The following is a 23231-nucleotide window of genomic DNA, read 5'->3' as shown; positions in this document are numbered from 1 at the left end:
ACTAGCGTTAGCGCAATGACTGGAAGTCATGCTGGCTGTTCCCAGAGAGTTCCAGTCATTGTGCTAACACTAGTTAGCCATGGCTCATGAAACTACCTTCAACTTCCTTGAAACTGCACGTAGACATAAAAACTATGAGTTCATCTGACTCTGTGTAAGTGGAAAAAGCAAACAGAGCGAGCAGTGGCTACTCATCTCCGTACAGTGCAGTTCCTCCTCATATCCCTATCAGTTATATTTCAGATGGTGTCAACATAATATAATTTTAATGCATTTTGGAGTAGAATGTCCATTCAAAAAGTCACAAGAAGTGACCTACACTGTCGTTCTACAAAAAAAAAAAAAAAACACCCAGGGGAGACCCCCCCGCTACGTTTGCCACCACTGCTGATAAAGAAATTATAGGGGAAACACTGACAATATAACCAACTCACCTTCTTCGTGGAAAGCTGTCTTTTAAGAACAATGTAGTGGTCCCACACATAAATCTATGTCAGTGTTACATTACTTACCATATTTAGGCTAAATAACTGACATAAGACCTTACAGTGTCATCTGTGTATGTATCATCAATGCTTACCAATTGGACAACAGTGGGTTTTTTGCCCTGACCTGTCGGTCTGTTTGTATGAGGACAGCTCTGCTGCTCACCTATGAGGCCATAGGACAGGAACTTGTTGACAGAGGTGAGGGCCAGGCCTGTGATTGGTCCGGTGGTGTCTTCAGACCGTACCACCTCCAGGAAGGGCCGCAGGAATACGTTGGGCTCCACATCTGACAGCTCTGTGGAGACAGAGAGAGAGGACAGGTCAGTCAACATATTCAACCCTGAACACTGATACTGCATACAGGACACCATCACCTGGCGAGAGAGCTGTGTGTGGCTAGAAGGGGTAGGTCAGTCAACACTCACAATTAACCAACACTGGATACAAACAGCTTTAAATGTATTGATAGGTTTGTGCTTGGTGGATCAATTAAAACCATACCCGTAAAAAAAAATATATATATATATTACATTACATTACATGATTAGACAGCAGTGTACTGTATCAAATAGATTTGTCTTTCTTTTTTCAGTGTTACAGATCACATGGTCTGGTCTCTACTATTGAGCAATATTTTTCCCAATATCTTAATGCTCTCAGATATCTTCCCTGATCATGGCAGCGGCATCTTCAAATCCCAAGTGTGGGATGTCTCGGTAGGGCCTTAGCCCTCAGTTCTGCTGTTGTGCACAAACATCCAGAACAGAGTGGTCAACAGCAGCGTGAGTACTTTTCTCTGCCTTTAATATGCTTTGCTCTCTATAAAGGTCTGTGTAAACAGCTCTGGTGCCCCAGGGCAGATCAATGGGGAATTAGCTGCTCAGGAGGTTGTAACCTTCTCCCACTGCTGCAGCACAGTAAGAGATGAGAACAACATGGAGCGAAGTGTGTGTGTGTGTGTGTGTGTGTGAGAGAGAAAGACAGAGAGAGTGAGAGGCATTCAAGAGCCGCCTCTTATTCACCTTGGCAGCGCACGGTATCTTATTACAACTCAATTTCCAAAAGCTTTTTTTTAAGGCAGCTGTGTAGGATGTGGGATTTAGCATTAATGAAAATGACTGGAGAGTGACTGGGCTTGGTGTCGGGGTGAGGGTTGCTGGTGGCTCAGTGGGGTCACAGCGACTGGAAGAAATCCCATAACGACCGACCACAGTGTTTGTATGTTTACATATTCCATGACAATGACAAAACATATGCCCAAAAGACATTGAGTGAAAGACAATGAACAAGCGTATCCTAAAGCCCCACAAGAGGCAGATTGTGGTGTATAAATTAAGGACTAAAGTCGGGTTACACCAAAGACAACAAAACACAGCTGGAGAGGAAGATGCTCCAAATATTCCTCTTAATCAATTCACAGAAAAACAAAGATCACTTTGCATCTTTCGCACTGGGAAACCACCTCGGTCCAATCCGAGGAGGCTTGGGTAACCGCTCCCTCTGAGGGTAACCCAGAGAAAGAGTTGGGGGTCGAGAGGGGCTGCAAAATACAAACCAGGTAAAACAACAAACGGGCAAATTAGTGGAGTCACGAACGCCGTTTGGAGTGTTGTAGAAATACTGCTTGCCATAGCAATACCACACGGATTAGGCTTCCTCTAGAGCAGCTACTCTAAACTCGAAAAAACTACTTGTGACTTCAAAGGCTGAGACGAGCCTCAACCAATTTCCAAGATTGCACGTGACCACCGCGCATTAGCTTGTGATATCCAATATCCCCGCGGCTTGTTTGGAAATGAAATATTTAATAATTTGGACATTTCCACACTCCTTCATCGGACGCCAGGATGCTCTTACGGACTTGCTTCTGAAAGTAAATCTTCTCCCGCTTGCATTTTATTTTTCTTCATTTTTTTTGGGGGGGGATCTGATGTTTTCTTTGTATTCTCCATGAAAACCTTCAATGCTCCGTTGATGGAGAAGTTCCATTTGGTATAAATTTAGCCACAATGCTGAAGTACCTGCCTGAACAATGGTCTCAAAGAACCACAAGGTCACCTGAACGCTGCTGAAAAGTAATTTCCCCCCATCAGATATCAAGGCAGAAATAACAAAAACAAACATAAAAGAAGAGGTTGTGTAAACTCCAAAAAGAGAAGGCGACCTCAGTTGTGTTTCTATCAATCATTCCATCAGCTCTTAGAAACTTTTAAAGGAGGGGGCTTAGTATCCATTACTTTACAGTTGGGAGAGGAGAAGGGAACGGGGGAGGAGGGTGCTCAAATGAATCCGTCAATAGGAGGCTGATAAAGACTTCATCAGAAGCGATCACCCTGTAAGTGCCACGGCTACGTCTCAAAGACCCTCAAATTGGAGAACTAAATTGTGTTGTATTGATCTGGCTGGCCATCGGTGAGTAGGGGCCAGTCCATCAGACAGCTCTCTTCTGGCAGGCCAGCCCAATCTTCTTAAATAAAGTCTAAATATAGCTCTGTACTTCAGCTCAATCTCCAGGGCATGTGAAGTGAAATAAATAAAGACGGCCACGGTGAGACAATCACACCATAACCAGGTTGACCTCTGGCTGACATTGGCCAATATAAAAAGGGGATTCAAGTCCCTCACCCATCCATGTATAACCTATTGCCTCCCAACTGTGTGTGTGCGTGCGCGTTAAATATCAGCCACATTAAATACGTTTGGCATAATAGATTTTACCATTGTTTAAGTCCTATTTGTCAAATACAAAAATGTACAGCTAGAACATTTTTCAGAGGCTGGCAGAGGACATTTGGCCATGTTGGAACCATAGCCCCAGTGTTTCCACTGCATTCATTTAGCTGTGGCTCTGCGCCAAGTCAAAATCATTGCCGCGACAGGCCAGAAAAATATGCAACATGAACAAATATTTCTGCCGAGGCGCACTTTGAACGTGCTAAAACAGTCCACATTTACTTTTCCTCTGCAAATAAAACAAGTAATGAATAGAAAAATCAGACAACCCCAAAGTAGAACAGCTTATTTATTTACCTAGTCGGCTTGTTGTTGTGTGTTCTATTCAAGATAAATATTCCTCTCGAGACACATTCAAGTTACGAGTGCCATAGGGTGGGAAACATGCATTCTGACAAGCAGTCAATGCACAACAATTCTTGCAATCTCAGGGAAAACAGAAGTTCTAATGGCCTTTGTTAAAAAGGGGGATCCCAGCTTTGAATTCCTTCTTTATTTATTTCTCAACTCCTAAATATGTACGAACTGAACCATTTTAAACCCTGAGTTTTGAGCAGTGGCATGGTTGCTGTGAGTGCATAGGGGAGAGTGGGGCTAAATGTAACATGGGTCAATTGTTGGGTAACTTAGGGTAAAACGCCTCCCTACATAAAAATATTTTGGGGGAGTGACTTAAAGTAGTGGCAACCAGGGAAAGTGTTGGGGGGGTGGAAATTGTGACATGAAGTGGTTTCTGTGAGAAGTACAGGCAGGGGGCGTATTACCCCGGGTGGCAGAATACCTCAAGTTACCCTAACAGGTAGGTCTACATTGTATTCACTCTGTTTAGGCAAGTTTTTTGGGCCATAAAATTCATCAATAGTATGCAAACTAGTTAAAAGATCACATTTGGGATCTAGCTAATGATTAGCCCAATAGGGCGGCAGATAGCTTAGTGGTTAAGAGCGTTGTGCCAGTAACCGAAAGGTCGCTGGTTCTAATCCCCGAGCCGACTAGATGAAAAATCTGTCGATGTGCCCTTGAGCAAGGCACTTAACCCTAATTGCTCATGTAAGTCGCTCTGGATAAGAGCATCTGCTAAATGACTAAAAAATGTAAATAATGTAGGTTAAATGCAGAAAGGCAACCGCATGCTTCAGCCTATTTATTTATAGACACTATGCTGCATCAGTTGGGCTACAGGTGATAATACTTATTGCTAATCGCATACCTGATAATATCGACCATGCATAGGCTATATGCATGGTCCAATATGTAAAAATCATTTTAACAAATAATTTTACCAATATGTTATTTCGCTCATTTCTGGAGGTGGAAATTATATTTTAGATGGTGTCAGCATTATTTTATTTTCATTCATTTTGGAGTAGAAAGTCCTTTTAAAAAGTAACCATAACTGAGTTTCTCAGTCCTTCTACATAAAAACCACACTGCCTGGTGTGTGCTGCCATGTGTGGCCTACCTCTGCAAACGACCACAGCAGAGACAGGGAGAGCCTGAACCTTTGCCCCCAGGAGAGCACCTCAGTCCACGCCATCTAACATATGCACATCCATTGGCAGTGGAGCCGAAAGGGCTTAAAACAGGAATACTAGGAGGGACGAGGAGCTGTGCGCCAACTGTAAAACTGGCACTGTAATGTAGACTCCAGTAGAAGATATTCACAAGACCACTAAGAGAATGTCTTGATAAACATTCATATCAGTTTTTGTTTTCTTTAATGTATCAGTCTACCTGTTTGTTGCTGATTTCTTATGGTGAATCATACTGTATATGGTGAAGTCAAGTAGAAAAACTGCTATGCTTTATCAGCAGAGTGCAGCGCAAAATCAAGGCAGAACTTTATCTCTGAGAGGGCTGCTTCAGAAGTGAAGACAGTGAAAATAGCACACACACAGGCAACTACAATATCGATTTAATACAGTCAAATTGTGAAAATTATGATAATGCCCTTTTAGTGTAAGAGCTGTTTGAAAAGACCACCTGAAATTTCAGCCTGTTTTGGAGGGATGGAGTTTTGGCCTTCCATGGTGACATCACCGTGCATTCCAAACCTCTCTGCCAATAACCGCTAATTTCCAGTTTCCCCCCTCCCCTCTCAGACCACTTCCAGACAGTCCTACAAAATTCTTGCTTGAGAAATTGCCCTTTGCTATGAAGCTATTTGTATATATTTTACAATTTTAATTGAAAACAATCACAGTTAGGTACTTAATTCTTACCCAGAAATTATTTGAAATTGAAATTTAAAAAATAGGCTGCATTGGACCTTTAAACAAATAAATACATTGGTTATCACCTAAAGAAAATTACAAAAAAGTTACACGATTCTGCCACAGAATCAAAATAACATAGCCTAAAACGTATGCTTTACGGCTACACAGCACAGCAAACTGATAGGACATCCATATCACATTGCCATGAGAATTGCTGTGTTAAAGGAAAAATCCACTCAAAACCTAATATGCGAGAAAAATGTTTGTGAAAAAATGTTTCATTTTGGCTTTATAATAAGGTTGGTAGCAACATAGAAAATCGTTGTGGAAACCTGTTTCAGCTCAAATCGACTACAAAATCCACAATGCAATGCTCTCTCTATGGGCTGGCTGGCTAGGTAGCTAGCAAACGTAGCTACACAACAATACCAAAGACAATATCAGCATGTAAAGTAGTTAGCTATAAAATCGCCTAAACAAACTGCACTATCAATTTAGGAGTCTACAATCTCACCATGTTCAACCTTCAGATCGATGTGCCTCACAGAGTGGAGTCTGACATTCGCAACAGAGGAGATGGGAAACGTTGCCCATGCTACGTCAATGGACCGCGCGGTGCATTCTGGGCGATTCTGGGTCAAGGAGAGCTCTCCTTCAAGGAGTGAATAGGAGTCTATTGGGCGCTAGCTCAAAAACAGAACATTAGCACAAATTTCGACAAAATACAACTATTTTCTGAGATGTAAGATAATTAACTTGCTATCTGTAATATCGTATAGCTTTGGAATCGTGACATTAAGTACTTTCGAGGAAAATAGGCACGTTTCTCGACATATACACTGACTTTGAGATGGGATTGCGTGACGATTAGCAGCATGACAACGTGAACGCGAATAGTCGACAGTCTACTGGTTGGGGCGTTATACGTTCCTTCATTCATCGGATTTCTATCTCCTTTCTATAAAATCTCTGGCAACGGCACCCTGGACTAAAGACGCAGACAAATAGGAAAAAGTTGCTACATCCTCCGTTAAATTACAAATGTATCGAGGTAGGAATATCGCAAAAATATGATAAATGGCTCATTCAAGAGAAGACATCCTCCCGAGTTATGACATCGGCCAGTATTGAAATCTGACCTGCATGATAGACGTTTTCGAGCTAAAAGTCGTATTCCTATTAACTTCCAGTGTAGTGAGAGCGACTATCACAGTTCTACGTCACACGGACAGATTTTAGCCTACTTGAACACCAATAACTCAGATATACCTGAAAACATTAAATGACCCAGGGAAATCGACAGAACATCAATCAGAGATGCACAAAAACAATATAACAATCAACATGGGGTGAACATTTCCTTTAACACTTTGGGAATAGGTATTTGTTCATGATTTTAATATCCAACTTCACAGTGTATAAAACATCAACTCAGAGCTCCAATAGCCATCATATCCAGTTTCATTAATTGTGCTAGATTTCCCCCTTGTTGTGCATGCAACTGAACCAACAAAGATAAATCTGAATTCCATGAGAACTAAGCATTTCGCTCTACAAACACAAAGCCAATTTTCCAAAACGTGTGTGAGTGAGAGAGTGCACGCGAGAGAGAGACAGGCGGGGGGAGGGAGGGGGACAGCTATTCAGAGCAGCACATGATTACAACACCAGCAATACAAACACTGCTTGACTGTGGGCACTGGGGCTGGCAGCCCCTTTGTATTTGCTTAATTTAATCACAAAAGGATGAATAACTTAATTTGTCAGACTGCTGTGTCACATATTTTATACAATCACACAGGCTTGGTGCCCTCTGCCCAGTCTAAAACAGGACCCTCTCCACCTTTCCTTTAAGACCCTCTCTGTTAGTCACTGACAACTCTCCCCAATTAAAAGCATTTTTTATTCATTTAAAATATTTGTACTTACACAAATGTATCTGTTTAGAAGCAAAAAAAGTTAAAGTAACAATGGTTAAATGTGGAAAACTGAAGACTATGACTTTATTGCGCAGACTTGAGAGAAAATGCATACTGTACATTCTAAAGGAAGTAGGATACGGAGAGTTGCCAATGGTTCCTGTTTGTGAATGGGAGAGGAGAGAGCCAAAAACGTGAAGTGAAGAATGTGTGTATGATATGTGCTAGATTTATGACATGGGCATTGCACACATTCTGCTCTTCCCCTCCATGTCCTGACATTTTAAGACTCTTGGCTCCACAGTTAAAAATGTTCATTTCATGTTACGCCTTTCATGAGCTGAACAGGACCATTGTGTGCGTGTGTGTGTGTGTGTGTGCGTGCGTGCATGTGTATGAGCACGCTCATATTGTAGAGCATGCCCTGCACACAACACAACCTGAGGCTAATGTGCCCTCACAGTAACAGACAGAGGGAGAAAAATAAATGTGCAACAGCAGACCTGTCAAATCCCTGAGGTTCTACTACCACACACACTCCAATTCAGACACAGTCCACGATCTCACAGTGAAAATTACCTCAAAACAAAATGACACCATGGGGTGCGTGAGGGAGGAGGGGGGGTTGAGGTGTGTGGGGGGGGGGGGTTAGTCTCCCCCGTGACCGGCGCAGCGGCCTAAAACCAAACACTGATGGTTATTGATCTGGAGCTCCGCTCCTGGAATTAGAGTCAGGGGCCTTCCAGCGGCCAGCTCTTAATGCTGGGGGAGAGGGGACGTTTTAACAAGGCCAGCAAGGCTAAATGAAATCCAGGGAGAATTTTCATCTCGCGCCGGCAAGTCCTGGACGACAGTCTTATCCATCTGTCGGGAGAAGTTTGATGCATGTCAACTTGGCAAGCCCTCCCTCCTTCCATTCCCCCCTTCTCTTGAAGGAAATTGGCACTTGTCGAAAGGGGGCAATTAGGATGTAACAATGTTATGAAACTCCATATGGTTGTTTCGTCCAACCCGCAGCGGTATTTTATACATGCTTTGAACAATGCCTCGGCACAACCTAAACAGCCAATTTAAAAGCCCCAGAGAAATTAAAACTTTTCCAAGTCCTTCGGAAATAACTCGCTTTTGCAGGGCTACAACAGGAGTGTTTTCTAGTGGGGAATGGAATATAGTTTGCATTTGTATATATACACACACCTTGTCTTAGGTTGCTTAGGGGCCAGCTAAGGTAAGATAGAGCCAATATTGTGAGAATAAGGACGAATGGAAGTGGCCTTCATTTCAAGTGTTTTCAATTAGGACCAAAGGGCTCCTTAACAGCTTCTACCCCCAAGCCATAAGACTGCTGAACAATTAATCAAATGGCCACCCGGACTATTTACATGGACCCCCCCCCCCATTTGTTTTCACACTGCTGCTAACCGCTGTCTATTATCTATGTATAGTCACTTTACTCCTACCTACATGTACAAATTACCTCGACTAACCTGTACCCCTGCACATTGACTCGGTACCGGTACCCCCTGTATATAGCCTCGTTATTGTTATTTTATTGTGTTACTTTTTATTATTTTTTACTTTAGTGTATTTGGTAAATATTTTCTTAACTCTTTCTTGAACTGCATTGTTGGTTAAGGGCTTGTAAGTTAGCATTTCACGGTAAGGTCTACACCTATTGTATTTGGCGCATTTGACAAATAAAGTTAGATTTTATTTTATTTGCTACCATAGTGTTAATCAATTATTTTCACAGAAAATCGATAATTTGTTATGAGGCAGATCTACAGTAGGAATTCCAGCATTTTCTAAATTGCAACAGAAATGTTTAGCATATTTGCCAAAGTATTGTCCACACTAGTCGTAGCGCCAATACTTCAGAGATTAGTTAAATCATTTCTTGCCTATGTGGAAGCTAGGTGAATTGCAACATTCAAAACAAATCTCCCCCTCCCCTGCATCCCATTTCCCAGGTGGACACTCGCGCTTGAGCCTTTTACTTTTGGTCAGGTCAACCAGCTTCAAAACAGCTGGAAAAACAATATGTTTTGTTATAGAAAATATATTTCACAGCGATTTAGATGGTACAATGATTCCTTACACTATTCAGTGCTTGTTTTCTCACATCAACTGAAATTGAGCAAACAGTGTAGAATTTTAGCAACCAGGAAATGGCAGAGTGATTTCTACATTGGCCACTTGGACCTGATTTACACTAGATAACACCGCCACAAAGTCAAAACAGCTTTCCCATTTTGACAACAGATGCCGCTCCGGCGGGAGATATCAATAGGCGAATATCACAGCCAATCACAACACTGGCGGGTATGTAATACTGTGAAACACTATCATTCCACTATTACTGCAGATATATTATGGACATTTTCTGAAATTACAACGCAAAAATTCAAAAAAATCCTGTGTAGAACCTTTAAACAACAAAGTTGGCCAATATATATAAAATGTTTCTCTCATATTAACAAGAGGCTTGTTGCAGTATTTGCTGTAAACTCTTGGATTCAAAGGGATCCCTCAGTCATGCTGCCCATTTTAAACACATCGACTACTGTAGGTCTTAACCACCAACATGATTATTGTGAACAGAGAAGTCAAAGCATGTGATTATTATTATCATCTAGTCTAGAGGGAAACCCTTTGTGCCTGGTGGTGGCTTTGTGTCACTGCTTGCCTACTTGTCCCCTCACTGCTGGCTGGGGACAGAGGTGGAGGCACACAGTTTGAGTGTGCATAAATGTGTGTGTGTGTGTGTGTGTGTGTGTATGTCCGTGCGTGCATAGGGGGCTGCGAAAGAGACCGCACAGCATAAACTTTCATTCACACAGATAAACAAGAGGCCTGTATGGTCTCCTAATCCAGGCAGTCTTTCATGCGCTCTCCTCCTCTTCATAATCGCTCAATCACTCTTTCAGCAGGTCACTGAAACGGAGGGCCGCTGGCCACCAAGGATTTGTTTGCCACACCTTGGGACAGATTAAAAAAGGCAGTGCTAAAGACCAAACACATACACACAGTCTGGCAAGCACCGCTGAACCACGGGGATCTGTTGAAACTGCCCTCTGGACTTATAACGACCACAAACAAGAGAGGACCTCGCTAGGAAATACCCCTGTTTATACACTACCAGTCCAAAGTTTGGACACACCTACTCATTCAAGGGTTTTTCTTTATTTTTACTATTTTTTACATTGTAGAATAATAGTGAAGACATCAAAACTATGAAATAACACATATGGAATCATGTAGTAACCAAAAAAGTGTTAAACAAATCTGTTTTATATTTGAGATTCTTCAAATAGCCACCATTTGCCTTGATGACAGCTTTGCACACTCTTGGCATTGGAGGGGCATACAGCTACGGTAAGCCAGGCAGTGGACAAAGGCTTGAGGAATGTGGGCTACTAATTAAACCACACTATTCCATCATCAATCAAGCCCTAACCTCATATTTATACTCAAATAAAGTTGTATTGCCATTAGTTTAGGCTAAACAACCAAAAATACCCATGTTCTCAGATGACCTGTAGCTAAAATACTCTTAAACAGATAAACTCAGCTCTGCTGATATAAAAATGGAAACAACAAAAATAATGCCCTGCCAACCGCATTCAAAAAGCATGACTTCATTAGTAAACCTTCCCGGCCCAGGGAACCGGCGCTGCGCTGCCTTGCACCTGTTATCCTGTACATAAAATGTATTTTCTATGCTGCATACTTTGCACAGAAGGCGTATTATTCCAGCCGAGGGCTGGCCAGGCCCCTGCGTCCAGTTAATGTGTTTCACAGCCTGCCGTCGCCACTATGATGGATGGACATACTTTACACTCAATCAACTTATAAATAACGGATGTTTTATCATGCTGAATTAAAACATTTGAGAGAAAGAGGTGGAAGGTAGGATGAAGGACATCGAGTTCAGTTCCTGTGTGTGTGTGTGTCTCTGTCATTCACTGTATTGATTGTGTAATAAAGGCTCCAAAACTCATGAAAAGATTCCTTAAGTCCAACGTTTTAAGGTCTCGCGACACATCTCATTTCAAATGGATTATCTTAAACCGTTTTCTCCCAATGACATACCTCAAGGCAAATACGGCCCACATTATCTAATCCAATTCAATCCATTTTATTTCTAAGTGCTTGCGCAGTCATAGCTGCCCTTCAGACGAGGTGGCCTGGTATTATCACTTCTATTTCCAGAAAAACAAACAGAGAGCAACACAGAATTTCCATCCGATCCTTTGACCATGAACCCTTGCCGATCCTGGTGCGAATCATGGGAAAGACGTGGGGGGGTGAGGGTGAGGAACAAGGAAAGGATGGGGTTTGAATGGGGGTGGGAGTCGGGACGGGGGCAGGATGGGGCTCTCTGTTTGGTACAGTAAGGGGTTAAGCTGCAGATGGCGGTCAGCTCGGCAGGATAAATCGGCACACATGCTCCGGCTCGGACTAGATTTCACACCCATCCTGATGAGTACTACCATCCACAACTGCATGGAAAGAATGAGGGGTGGAGGGAGATGGAGAAAGAGAGAGAGAGACAGGGGGGAGGGGACTCCCCTCTTTTTCACCTGCTGCATTCCTTCAGCTCCCAACTAATGGCATTCCCTGGGGTCTGAAGGAATCCTGCAACCACGCACTGTAGATTTAGACAACAGGCCCTGGCTACTGTGTTAGCAAGACACAATACCCACCGTCACACAGGAGCATACTGAATCAGAGACCGCCTGGAATTCAGCCGAGCAGTGTGGACTCACAGAGACCTATCCTTTTTATATGAGGAGTGCTGTTGAATAAGAGCATCTTTCAAAGGCTTTATTTTGAACTCGCTTCTATTCTGAAATCAGTCCTGTACTTCTCTTTTCCATTTCACATCAGTGGCAAAGAGAGAGTTTGATTATCTTAATAAATATTCTCTACTGTGCCAAAAACTGCCATTTAAAAAAAGATTATGATAAAACCATCAATGATGACAACCTCGAAATACATTGTGTCAATCTTTTTGGTCTGTTCTCAAAAGATGCATCGCTTTGTAAAAGGCATAGCCTACATTTAGCCTGTTAGCTCTACTGGAGGAAACAAATGATTTACCTGCTGTTTAGAGAAAATCTGAGCAAGATGAACTGATTAGAGGAAAAGGACCAGTGATCTAATAGAAGCATTGCAATCTCTCAAACTTCTCACTCCCCTTTACTCTTTATCTCACTTTTCCTCTCCCTCTTTCTCAGTCCATAAAGGTAGAATTTAGGGCTAGAGTATAAATCTAACACCCCAAGTGAAGGAAGCAGTAGCCAGTGAATGTTTAGGACAGAGGAGTACACTGTAGAGGAGTTGCGGCATGACAAGAAAACCTACTGTCTGCCAGCATGAGCCCTTCAAGGTGCCATTACACAGTCAGAGCTCTGGCTGCTCTCCAGATAGAATTCCCAAGGACTACTGTTGAATTATCTCCAGAGCATGGAAACTTCCTCTGCCACCTTGACATTACTGGAAGGACCAGCTGTGCTTCTGCTGCTGTGCTCACACAACGGAGCAATGGGTAAACCATGAATGAATGGGTGGATAAATCACCACAAAGAATACATTCTAATACTGGATCTACAAGAGGTCTTGCGTGTTATGCCTAAACTATGATCGTTAAGCTATATGGTCATCATTTTAGAAGGTAAAGGATTTAGTTTTTTCCTATTCACGTCAGTGTGTTTAAAGATGTCAACTCTCTTCAGGAAAATATATGCAAGGTGTTGGGCACTGAGCAAATCTGGAAATATGTTTACAAAATCTTTGAAATAACTAGTGTGGGCTTTGATTTATCAATAGCGAAAGCGTTACCTTAAAGTCTGACCAAAGATTCTAATTGTCACCCCTATTAAAAGTCACTATTTCAGCTGCAGGTAAAACAGACTGTGGGGATTTGTAACAGAGACAACATGCAGGAAAATATGATTCAATGGAAAGGCCAGTCATCCTTTCATCCCCCTGCCCAGTCATTTGAATGTACCATTCAGCCCCAGCTTAATCAGTATTAATAGTCTGATACCACTGTATTTAGACGTGATGCACTCTTTATACCCGCCCTGCATTGACCGAAAATCCTAAAATCCTCTGTGTGTGTTTAATAAATCGCAGCAGTTAGGTTGGACGGATTATTCTCAAGTCACCTAATGACTATATTATGAGCCGCAGCATTAAGAGGGATTAATACTAATCTTGGCTGTTTCAGTTTACCCTGGGCTGGAGGGTGGGTGGGTCGAGAGGACAGCGGACCGCCGCGCCCCAGCCAGTCAGCTCCTAAACACAGCAAAAGCATATTAATGAGCACTTCCCTATGGTGCCTCTCTTGCTCTGCACTAGCCAATACACTATCACTCTCACTCGGCTAGTATACTGTTTAGCCAGTCTGTGGCGCACACATGATTAACTAGTGCAGACAACTCCCTTCTCGGCTAGCAGTAAACACTGTACAGCTGGAATAAACTCCCAAACAAACAGAGGTTGGAGACTGTACACAGAGCTAAAAGCCTCTTCAGTCCATCTAGCCGTCAGATCTGCAGCCCATTGACAGAGCTGAGAGTTATCCCTGAGGCTTTTGCACAGGGTCAGCTCATTCTGCTAACAGCACCATAAACAAGTCTACAGGGGAATATGGATGAGGGATGAAGTGGGTCATATAGCCAAACACAGAAATTAAGGTTCAAGTGTGTACTTAAACTTTTTTTTTTTACCGTGTTGACTTAGACCACTTCACTTTGTCACTAAGTCTAATATTATCCAGCGATATGACAGAGGTTTTCTTACACCATAATGTTCATCCAACAAAGAATGTGCAAATTTGAGATTTCATAAGATTTCATAACAAAATACATATACATTGCGTCCTGTCCAAAGTGTCACGTAGCCTCCATGTGCAGCAGTTCTCCTTGACTTTACACAACAGAGGCTTTGGGGCCGGGGAACATTTCTGTCCAGTGATGCCACATGGGCTCCATGGTGGGGAAACATTAAAGCCTATCGGGTTTATCCCCACTGGGGCTCTGAAATGGCCCGCTCAGAGTGCCTGGATATGCCCTGGCTGGCTTAGCAGACCAAGGCGACAACTGTCATAAATTACTCCCCTGTGGGTCCACATGTTTGCGATACTGTAACCAGCTTTGGGTAAATGCAGAGGCCAGGGGGTGGGCCAAGGGCCGAGAGGATACGCTATATGTCCCGCCATCCCGCAGCGAGGCTCTTGGAATGGCTTTAGGCTCTTGGCATGGCTTTAGGCTCAATGCCCCTTCTCCTATAGGTGGGTGTCAGCGAGATAGAGAAACTAACCCTCCAGTCTTCTCTACAGCTACCAGGAGATGCAATCCTTCAAGTTTCTCTCAGCATTTGTGCAGGGGGGCTGAGAGGTTGAAGAGCCAAAAACTGAGCTACTCTATCGCAGTTCAGATGGCAGGCCCTTCTAGTGATGTATAAAGTGCACTTCCCTGAGGCTTGCTGTTTGTCATAAAACATCTCTCAGCACATAATTTACCCAAACCGGAGAGGCAAAGGGAAAAAAGGAATACAAACACAATTTACAAAAGTGGTGTTTGAGTTTAATACCGAGGCCGTTTGCCAGGAGTGCAGTAATTTTAAACCATGCCGCGTTAAGTGGCTCCTCCAAGATACTGTGGGGTACTGTCGGACAGCTGAGCAAATGGGATTGGATCCAGCAAGTGCATTATCTTTATGAATTCATGACAAAATTCTGCTCCGATAGCGGCGGCGGGCTAGGTGTTTGTAAACACTTGAGGCTGCTCTCACATGAGAAAGTACAGGATCAAAAATGTAGATCTAACGGAGAGCTACAGTACTTCCATACATACGATTTGTGGCCTCTTCTCGTCTCACTTATCTTCCGCCTTGTCAGCCTCAATGCTGCTTGAGTGGATGATAATGCTCTCTAGCCTTTTAATTCATTAGAAGGCCCCTGCTTTCATCCACAATACACTAGGCTCTGACTTGATCAGTATTTATTTAGAGAATCAAAACATTCAACATTGTAAAATGGAATCTACCAAGCTTTCAAGTTTATGTTCTTTCTTTTCTCCATATGTTTTATACCACAAAATGCCTTGATCAGGAAAAAATGCTTTAGTCTAAAACAGACAGCTTTGGGTTGGTCCCTCCTAGGCAAGGGAAAAGAGTGCCAATGGTCTATTTTTATTAACTTCAAAATAATGTGGCACAACAACAATATAACAGGGTATTTAAGAGTATGGTCTTGCCAGTTCAGTTGGTAACGTAGTACGACATCATTTGGAACACAGAGCAAACGCTGAGAATGTTGCTTACATTACCGGCTTTACAGGGATTAGCTCGAAACCACTAAATGGAGCTCCCCACACTATTTTACACTCTTCCACTTGTCCAACTGTAGAAATAAAGTGAGTATACCAGTACTTTTACAACAACATTTTCCAAACAAGGCTATATCAGGTTAAAAGTGTTTAAAGCCCAACCAACATTTAACGAATGAACGGTCGGGGACAAAATAAAGCCAATTTTAAAAAATGTGTGTTGCACAATATATTATCCGTTTTTTCTCCATTTGTTGTTGTTTGCTCTTTCAAACCCATGGCCAAATTCTTTCCCATAAAGTGTGTTTCTGCAGCGCACTGCTTCTCCATCGCTCCCTGCTCGTTCTGCACACGCAAGGCTGAGCCTATCCGATCCGACTGGCATCACTGCCATGGAATGCTGAAGTCCACATTTTTCCCATTCAGCAAGGAAAAACGGCCTTTCAAAACCAATCAGCTAGAAATGTTGCTTTGTTTTTATTTTCCACTGAACTTCCTGAAACCTATTATGGAGCTGTCAGGGATGTATATTTAGCTATGGCAACACAGGGCCTCCTCACCCCCTTGCGCCACTGGTCATGTCACCTCTGATAAACAGAAAAACAATTGGCAATCCCTTTTGTCACCTTTAAAGAAAATGGCTGTGTGTGTGTGTGTGTGTCGAGTAGACAGAGGTGGGGCATCTCTCTGTGTACACAACTGCAATGGGTCGTTGGCTAAACGTGCCTTCTATCCATCTCTACTCCCCTGACCTGACAGCACCTGATACTACATTCACACAATGATAAAGGACTGTTAACCTGTAATTATGAAAGAATCTGTCACAACTTCAATGTCCCTAGAGATGATCCTCTTCAATTTGTCCTGTAATTGCCCAGCATACATGCGTGTTGAGAGATGGCTGAATCGGTTGGATTATCTACTATACAGCTGTACATTAGCTAGTGGCTCAAGGGTGTCCAATGATGTAAATGTTTGACATATAAAAATGGCCGACGCTAATGCTGACACAAATACAGACACTGTTCTTGAACTACATCCATATATCACACCAGAGTAAAGACGACTTGAATGATGGATTAGTAAACCACATTACAATATCACGAACAAATATGTATTTAGCCCAAAATCTGTAAAACTACTACGATTGCCTAAGGCGCTTCATAAAACTCCATAAGGTAAATGTGACAATAAACCATACAAAACAACGCAATGATGAAAAGAAAATGTGAAAGTCAAAAGACATGAGGGCCAGACAACGTTATGGGTGATCCGAGTCTTGAGAAAGCAAACCCTAGATTTCAGGATTTTGCTTTCTTATCTGTACCATATAGGTTGGTTAAACTGCCAACCTTCACTTTACTGCCATTATACCTACCAACAAAACTAACTATACATTAGTCACTGTCTGTATTTCTTTTTTCTAGCCATTTATTTTCCTTTGAAGGAGTGGAGGGAATTGTCAGCGTGTGGCGTGTCCATATAAAGAGTAAACCTATACATCTGTTGAGTTCAGAGGAATCTGTGCTTTGAGCCCTGGATTAGTTTGACCAATACTTGACTCAACAGTAACAGTGCTGCCCACTGGTTCACAAGTTCAGTTCCCCCCCTGACCTCAGTGTCTGAGATGCAGAGCAGCACCAACCCCCCTTCTCTTCACACACACACCCTAAAAACAAGACGCAATACTATGCCGCAAGTGTTCCCAGGTCGTAAATTCAGGGACGGCATTTCACCACTCATAACCTGCTCCACTACTGCCAGTTTAGCAGGCATTTTTACTATTTAAAACCAACATGGGCTTATGTGCATAGCTGGGATGGCTGCAGTCTGCTTTGTGCATACAAACCCTACTCTGACTGAAGAGAGGAGGGGCTACAGAGTTGGAGCCACCCACCCCTCTCACACAGGGATTAGACCACCACAGACAAATCTGGGTATATTTATCTCACGCTGCTTTTCACTACATCAGTGGTCACCAACCTTTTGAGTCAAGATCACTGAGTCAAAATGCAAGCGGAGATCTACCGCTCATATTTTTTTTCAGGATGAATTAAAAAATGTAAGCCTATGCAACATTAACCAATTAAAAACAGTTCTGTAGCAATGAGGTTTGTGCAGTAGGCTATAGGTCCGATATGTTATCACTGCATGCATTGGCTATGCTTGAATTGGCCTGCCAATGTCGTTCTTCAGACCATTTTGAAATTATATAGATTTTTAAATTGGTATATGATCACACTGGTAATAGATAATGTGTTGTATTACTTGTGAGGCTCAGCTGAGTGAACATATATATATATACATATTTTTTTTTTTTACAGGACTGATGGCCTGCATCTGATGGTTAGTCTGAGGGGAGGGAGCTCTCCCTCCCTCTGCTCAGAAAAGGGGACACAGTCTTCCAGCTGATGGCGCAACTCAAGTCGCACTGCATTATTTCTGCCTCATGCACCAATTCATGTTATTCCCATGACCAGAGAAAGTGAATTATTCCTTGATATTAAAAAAGACAAGCCGCTAATAATAACAACGCAAGTTTATCGGAACACTTTGCTATACTCAATCATTGCAGCTGCAGTGCTGGTTGTAGCGTGACTGGAAGTAGGGAGAACACACATTTTATGTCTTCTAAAAGTGTTTAACAGTGTTGACAGTGTTGAATAACAACTTAAACATGAACTTACTCATAAAAACAGCAGCTCTTTGCTGTATTCATTGAGTCGCTCTAGTCATGGTTTTTAAAGTTTTTAAATCTCACAGTATCAACTTTGCTGTGCGTTCGAGACTTATTTTTACAGTCTACGGCTCGAGGAAACTGTGCAGACAGAGAGATCTGAGCTATCTGATTGGCCAGCGGTAGGCCTATAGGTGCACTTGATTTGGTCTCTGGGCCTGCCGGGCAGACGGAGTTCTGCCTTCAGACACATGAAATTGTTTAAAATGGGAACACTTTGCCTTCCCGGCACTAGGGCTGCTGAATCAAGTGCACCTACTGCCAACAGTGTGAAATGAGTTTAAAAAATAGGAACGCAAGGCTTTATTGTTTTTATTTTTTTACAGAAATGTTTGGTGATCGACTAGTAATGCCTTGGAGACCTACCAATCGAGTGTGATCGACCGGTTGGTGACCACTGCACTACATCAACACCTTGGAGAGTGTTTAAGAGGCAAAGACACGTTATACAGTGACAAAACAATGGATCTAAAACGATATATCCACGATATTTTACATTAAATCGGGAAGTCCAGTTTCCAAAGAAAAACTCACCTCCTCTAACTTTAAAATGTCTCAGAAACTTCAGTGTATAATGACTAAATAGAGGTCTGTGTATTTACGAGAGAGATGAGTGGAGGGGCAAAGGAGGGCTTCTTTCGGCAAGGTGAGGCTTTATTCAATACATGAATTACCCAGGACCACCTCGTCCCTTGTGTCCATGTCACAGTCACATCCGTCAGCCAGAGGAGCGCCATGGCCATAACAAAGGGAGCCAGAGAGAGGGAGGGGTAGACTGGCAGTATATCGGCAGTTCTATTTTGCTTTCAGACCAATCAACACCTCCTTGTTGTCCCAGGTTGTTAGCATGTCTCCTCGTCAGCTGCGTGGGCCGCCCGGCCGGCTCCCTCCCCTGTCAGCAGGACGGCTTTTGTCAAAATTTGTAAATCGGCAGTGCTGATCCCATTCTATTTTAGAAGGACGCGTCAACAAGTTTAAAACGCTCGCCACACATGTCACCTCTTTTTCGATTAAATATTTATGAACCCTGAAACACTGCCAGTTGTTTAAAATCGCCCCTCCCCAGGACTGTCCCACTCCTCCTCGCCGCCTCTCAGCCATTCCCCCCAGTCATCCCGCGACAAGAAAGTTGACCCATTTCACCTTTACAGCACATACTCCCTTCAAAACCCAGCTGCGTCCCAAAAATAGGTTGTCTTTTTTTAATTTCTGGCGTCCACTTGGAAGCTATTGCCTTTTGCCAGTGCCTCTGTTCCATGCCGAAACAGGAGGGGAGTTGACAACCCTATGGATGTACTCAAGAGTTTTGAAAGGTGATTTCATTGAAATGTAATCGAGTATCGGCTTCATGTTCAATGAACAAGGCAATGATCTTAAACTCCCCTATCACACACAAGTTGGCATAAACTTGAAGACTCAACAGCAACTTAGTCTCTTCTGGAAACTACATTAGGTTTTCCAAAAGCGTCAATACAGGAAGTTACCAAATGTTCGTAGAATAAAATGTTATTTAAAAATGTTACTCCTAAATTAGTACAATAGAATTCAAGGATTGGGAATGAGGGTGACCTTGATTTACGGTCTTATTTAGCAAAAGACTGACAAAAACAAAAATAATTGAATTCTATGTATCAATATGTGTGCATGTATGTGTGAGAATCACAGTTGAAAGCTGAAGCACACAGCAATGCTTATCTAATTGGATATGTGTATTAGAATGTCCGTGGTCACAGGGCCATTATGGGGCATGAAATAACAAGCAGCTGTGTGTGGAGAGACTGCATGTGTGTGTGTGTGTGTGTGGGGGGGGGTCTGCAGGGAGGTTTATTAACACAGTCCATCAAGGCAGTCTGGGATTCGCACTGGGACGCCCAAGGCTTAAGATGTGAGCGCCACACAAGCAAGACACTGCCTCCTCGCAATACTAATATCGGCCCTTATTTTCTACAACAAAAAAATCACATTCCACCAACCCCCCCAACACCCAATAGCAGGGCCGCTTCCACAGCTAGTCGAGTGTGCAGTTTGATTTCTCCAGCTTTGCTGTCCTACTGAGGAGATTATCCTGGCCACTGACAGTCAGTGGTCCACTGCTTTATTTCTGACTTTCCAATGTACCCTTCCAGTAAACAACCTTGGTGTCCACCGTTAATCAATTGAATGCAATATTTCACATTCTACTCGACATAACTTCCCATATGAAATTATAGTCAGTCTGTCAAAGGTGTTCGGGGTTGAGCCTCTATATTTGTCCATGCTATGACTGACAAAACAGGTTTTACAACCAGGCATGCCCTATAGCAGACCGACTCACTCAGAATGAAGAGGAAAACACTAATAGGGCCTATGAATTATGTACTGTCCACATAACAGAACCCCTGACAAGACCAGCCAGCGCCTAACTACAGCCCTTGGCATCAACATGCTTAGCCTTTTATGTTGGTTTGTTTTCAGACGGGTAACCGTCTTGACATGACCTCATAACCATAAGTTACCTTTCTGTTGTTCTCCCTGCGTGTTAACAATGCACAGAACTTAGAGATAAGGTTCAAGTTTAGGCTATATCGGAGAGAAATGTAGAAGATATAGGCTAAATGAAATGGGCTAAATATTTAGCCCACATAATCCACAGCATTTGCATGGGGTAAATATTCATCTAGAAGATTGAGCTGATGTACTATATAGACCTATCATTTTAATATATACATGAGAAACAGTCTCAACACACTGTAGGTGAACTAGACTAGAGCACGGATCCCGTTTTACCAGGCATCCCTGAGATTTATTGGGATTGTGATGAGCCAGGGGACATTCCAGCCACCCAACAGAAATGCAAATAACATCACGCTGAAAAGTGACCTGCTATAGAATGACTAATTAAAGGTGAAAAAATGCTGTCCGTGAGGCGCCAACAATACTTGGGACATAAACCTCCGCCACGCAAACACAATTCGGAGACTTGTTTAAAATGGTTTCAACCTTGTGTTGGGCTATACATAGCGATGCGCTCATTTACACATTGAAAGCGAACACTTGGCACCTCCAAAACTTGTCAATACCGGGTCATATTGTCAATCTGCAAAATGCTGTCCGCCCCATCAAAGTGTCACCACATGCGGGCCCGGGTTGTTTTTAGAGCAGACCTCCAGTATGGACGGGTGCAGGAGGCAGAGGTGTTGAAATGCCCCAAACCCCACCTTAATACCCCCTGCTTTAATAATGTTCTCAGTTCCCAGTGTGGAGTCATTAAAGCAACATTGAACTTAAAACCTATTACCTCCAGGGTGAACAAAGGCAGGGGAGGTCCTGTTGGAGATCTGCCCCACACCGAGCCAATTACCACCTCATAAGAATATGCTTAACGAAACATTAAAACACAATCCAGGTAGCAGACTGGAAAACACTAAATCCTCAGCATTGGTTCACAGCTGACAACACACATTAGGTGGGCCTAGACCTGAATTCAATTGATCCACTCTAGACTCTGTGGGCCACAGCTAAACCTAGAGGAATGAAGAGGACCCTATAGGTTTGCTTAGACATTAACTGTTGGCTATACCACATGACACTTAACAATGTTATCTTTACCTGAATATCTACTGCCATTATGCCATCTTGTGACATAATGCCTGAAGTGGGTAGAAACAGCTTTTTCTAGCCAGAGCAATGTTTGTCTCAGGCCACCATTAATGCCGAAGGCAAAAATTTATTAACCAGCCATGTTTCCCTATCATAGACTGCACCTTTCAAAACAAAAGCTGTGCATCGAAGTACATTTTATTGCCTTTGCCCTTCAATGAGCTGCATAGGATTGGAATACTCGCACCAAACAGGTTCTACGGTAAATTGGTAATAATTGATTGAGGATGTCGGCTATTTCGGTGACAAGAACATATGTTATTCACATCCCTAGTGAGTTCTTTTGAAGCACAATCAGATAACTTGGCATGAAAAGTCAATGACAAATGTACTGATGCAAAGTTTCAGGAAGCAATGCTCTACCAGAGAGGAAGAGGCGAAGCGAGAGGTTTCACTCTCGCCAAAATCTGACCAAAATAAGCCCAATGCGTTTCTATCGGCTTATTTTGGACTTAAGCTTGTCGCCTGCCTTCCCACCTTTGGGACAACGACATCAATTTTTAGGGCGGAGACAAGCATTTTGTCATTATATCCAGATCTCTGGCTCTACTCCTCTCGCTTAACCTTGCTGGCAGAAGGCCTAACAGTGTACTCCTGCCCCCCTCCTCTCTTTTGGGTCTGTTGTTTTGCTCCCGTCTTGCCCTCTGTTCCTGTCAGCACATCCGGATCCTCCACACCACCCTCACCCATCCACCCCAGCCGATGCCCCCCCCACCCCACCCCCCCCACTGTCCCAGGCCAATATGATTAATGGCCCTTTGCTGGGACTCTCCATCCACTCAGCACATTGTTGAGGCTCTGAAACAGGACAACAGTTGCCTAAGCCCTGCCTGTCAGTCCCCGGTTAGAGCACTGTTAACTGGCCAGATTTACAGCTACTAACCAGCACTAGGTGGCAGCCTGTCTGGGGAGAGGACCCCGATTAATCATGGCCATTTGATGGGCGCTTTAACGACGATGGACCAAAGGCCTAACGCACCCACAATGGACCACATCCCGACGACCACTGCTCTGCTGGTCATAGTCAGCTTGCTTACAGGGTCTAAACATAAAATGTCCCATATGACTTTTGCACTGTATTGATGACATATTGTGAAAGTTGTCCAACATTTTGCCATTTCTTTGGCTTAATAGTGAACCCGATAAACTTCCCCACGCAC

At 43.0% G+C, this 23231-nt stretch overlaps 1 protein-coding gene across 3 annotated transcripts in view; it reads right to left on the bottom strand.

Annotated features, from left to right (window-relative positions):
* The window catches only part of LOC121553384 (Golgi-specific brefeldin A-resistance guanine nucleotide exchange factor 1), an 85077-nt gene that overhangs the window by 40053 nt on the left and 21793 nt on the right, over positions 1-23231 (bottom strand). For all 3 annotated transcript variants that reach the window (XM_045211607.1, XM_041866450.2, XM_041866451.2), the window contains exon 4: positions 652-783. In XM_045211607.1, coding sequence (XP_045067542.1) covers positions 652-783 — 132 coding nt within the window. The remainder of the gene's footprint in view (positions 1-651; positions 784-23231) is intronic.

Source organism: Coregonus clupeaformis, chromosome 37 (genome assembly GCF_020615455.1).
Source record: "Coregonus clupeaformis isolate EN_2021a chromosome 37, ASM2061545v1, whole genome shotgun sequence".
NCBI lineage: Eukaryota > Metazoa > Chordata > Actinopteri > Salmoniformes > Salmonidae > Coregonus > Coregonus clupeaformis.
Note: the sequence above shows the minus strand (reverse complement) of the source record. Positions and strands in the feature narration are given on the sequence as shown.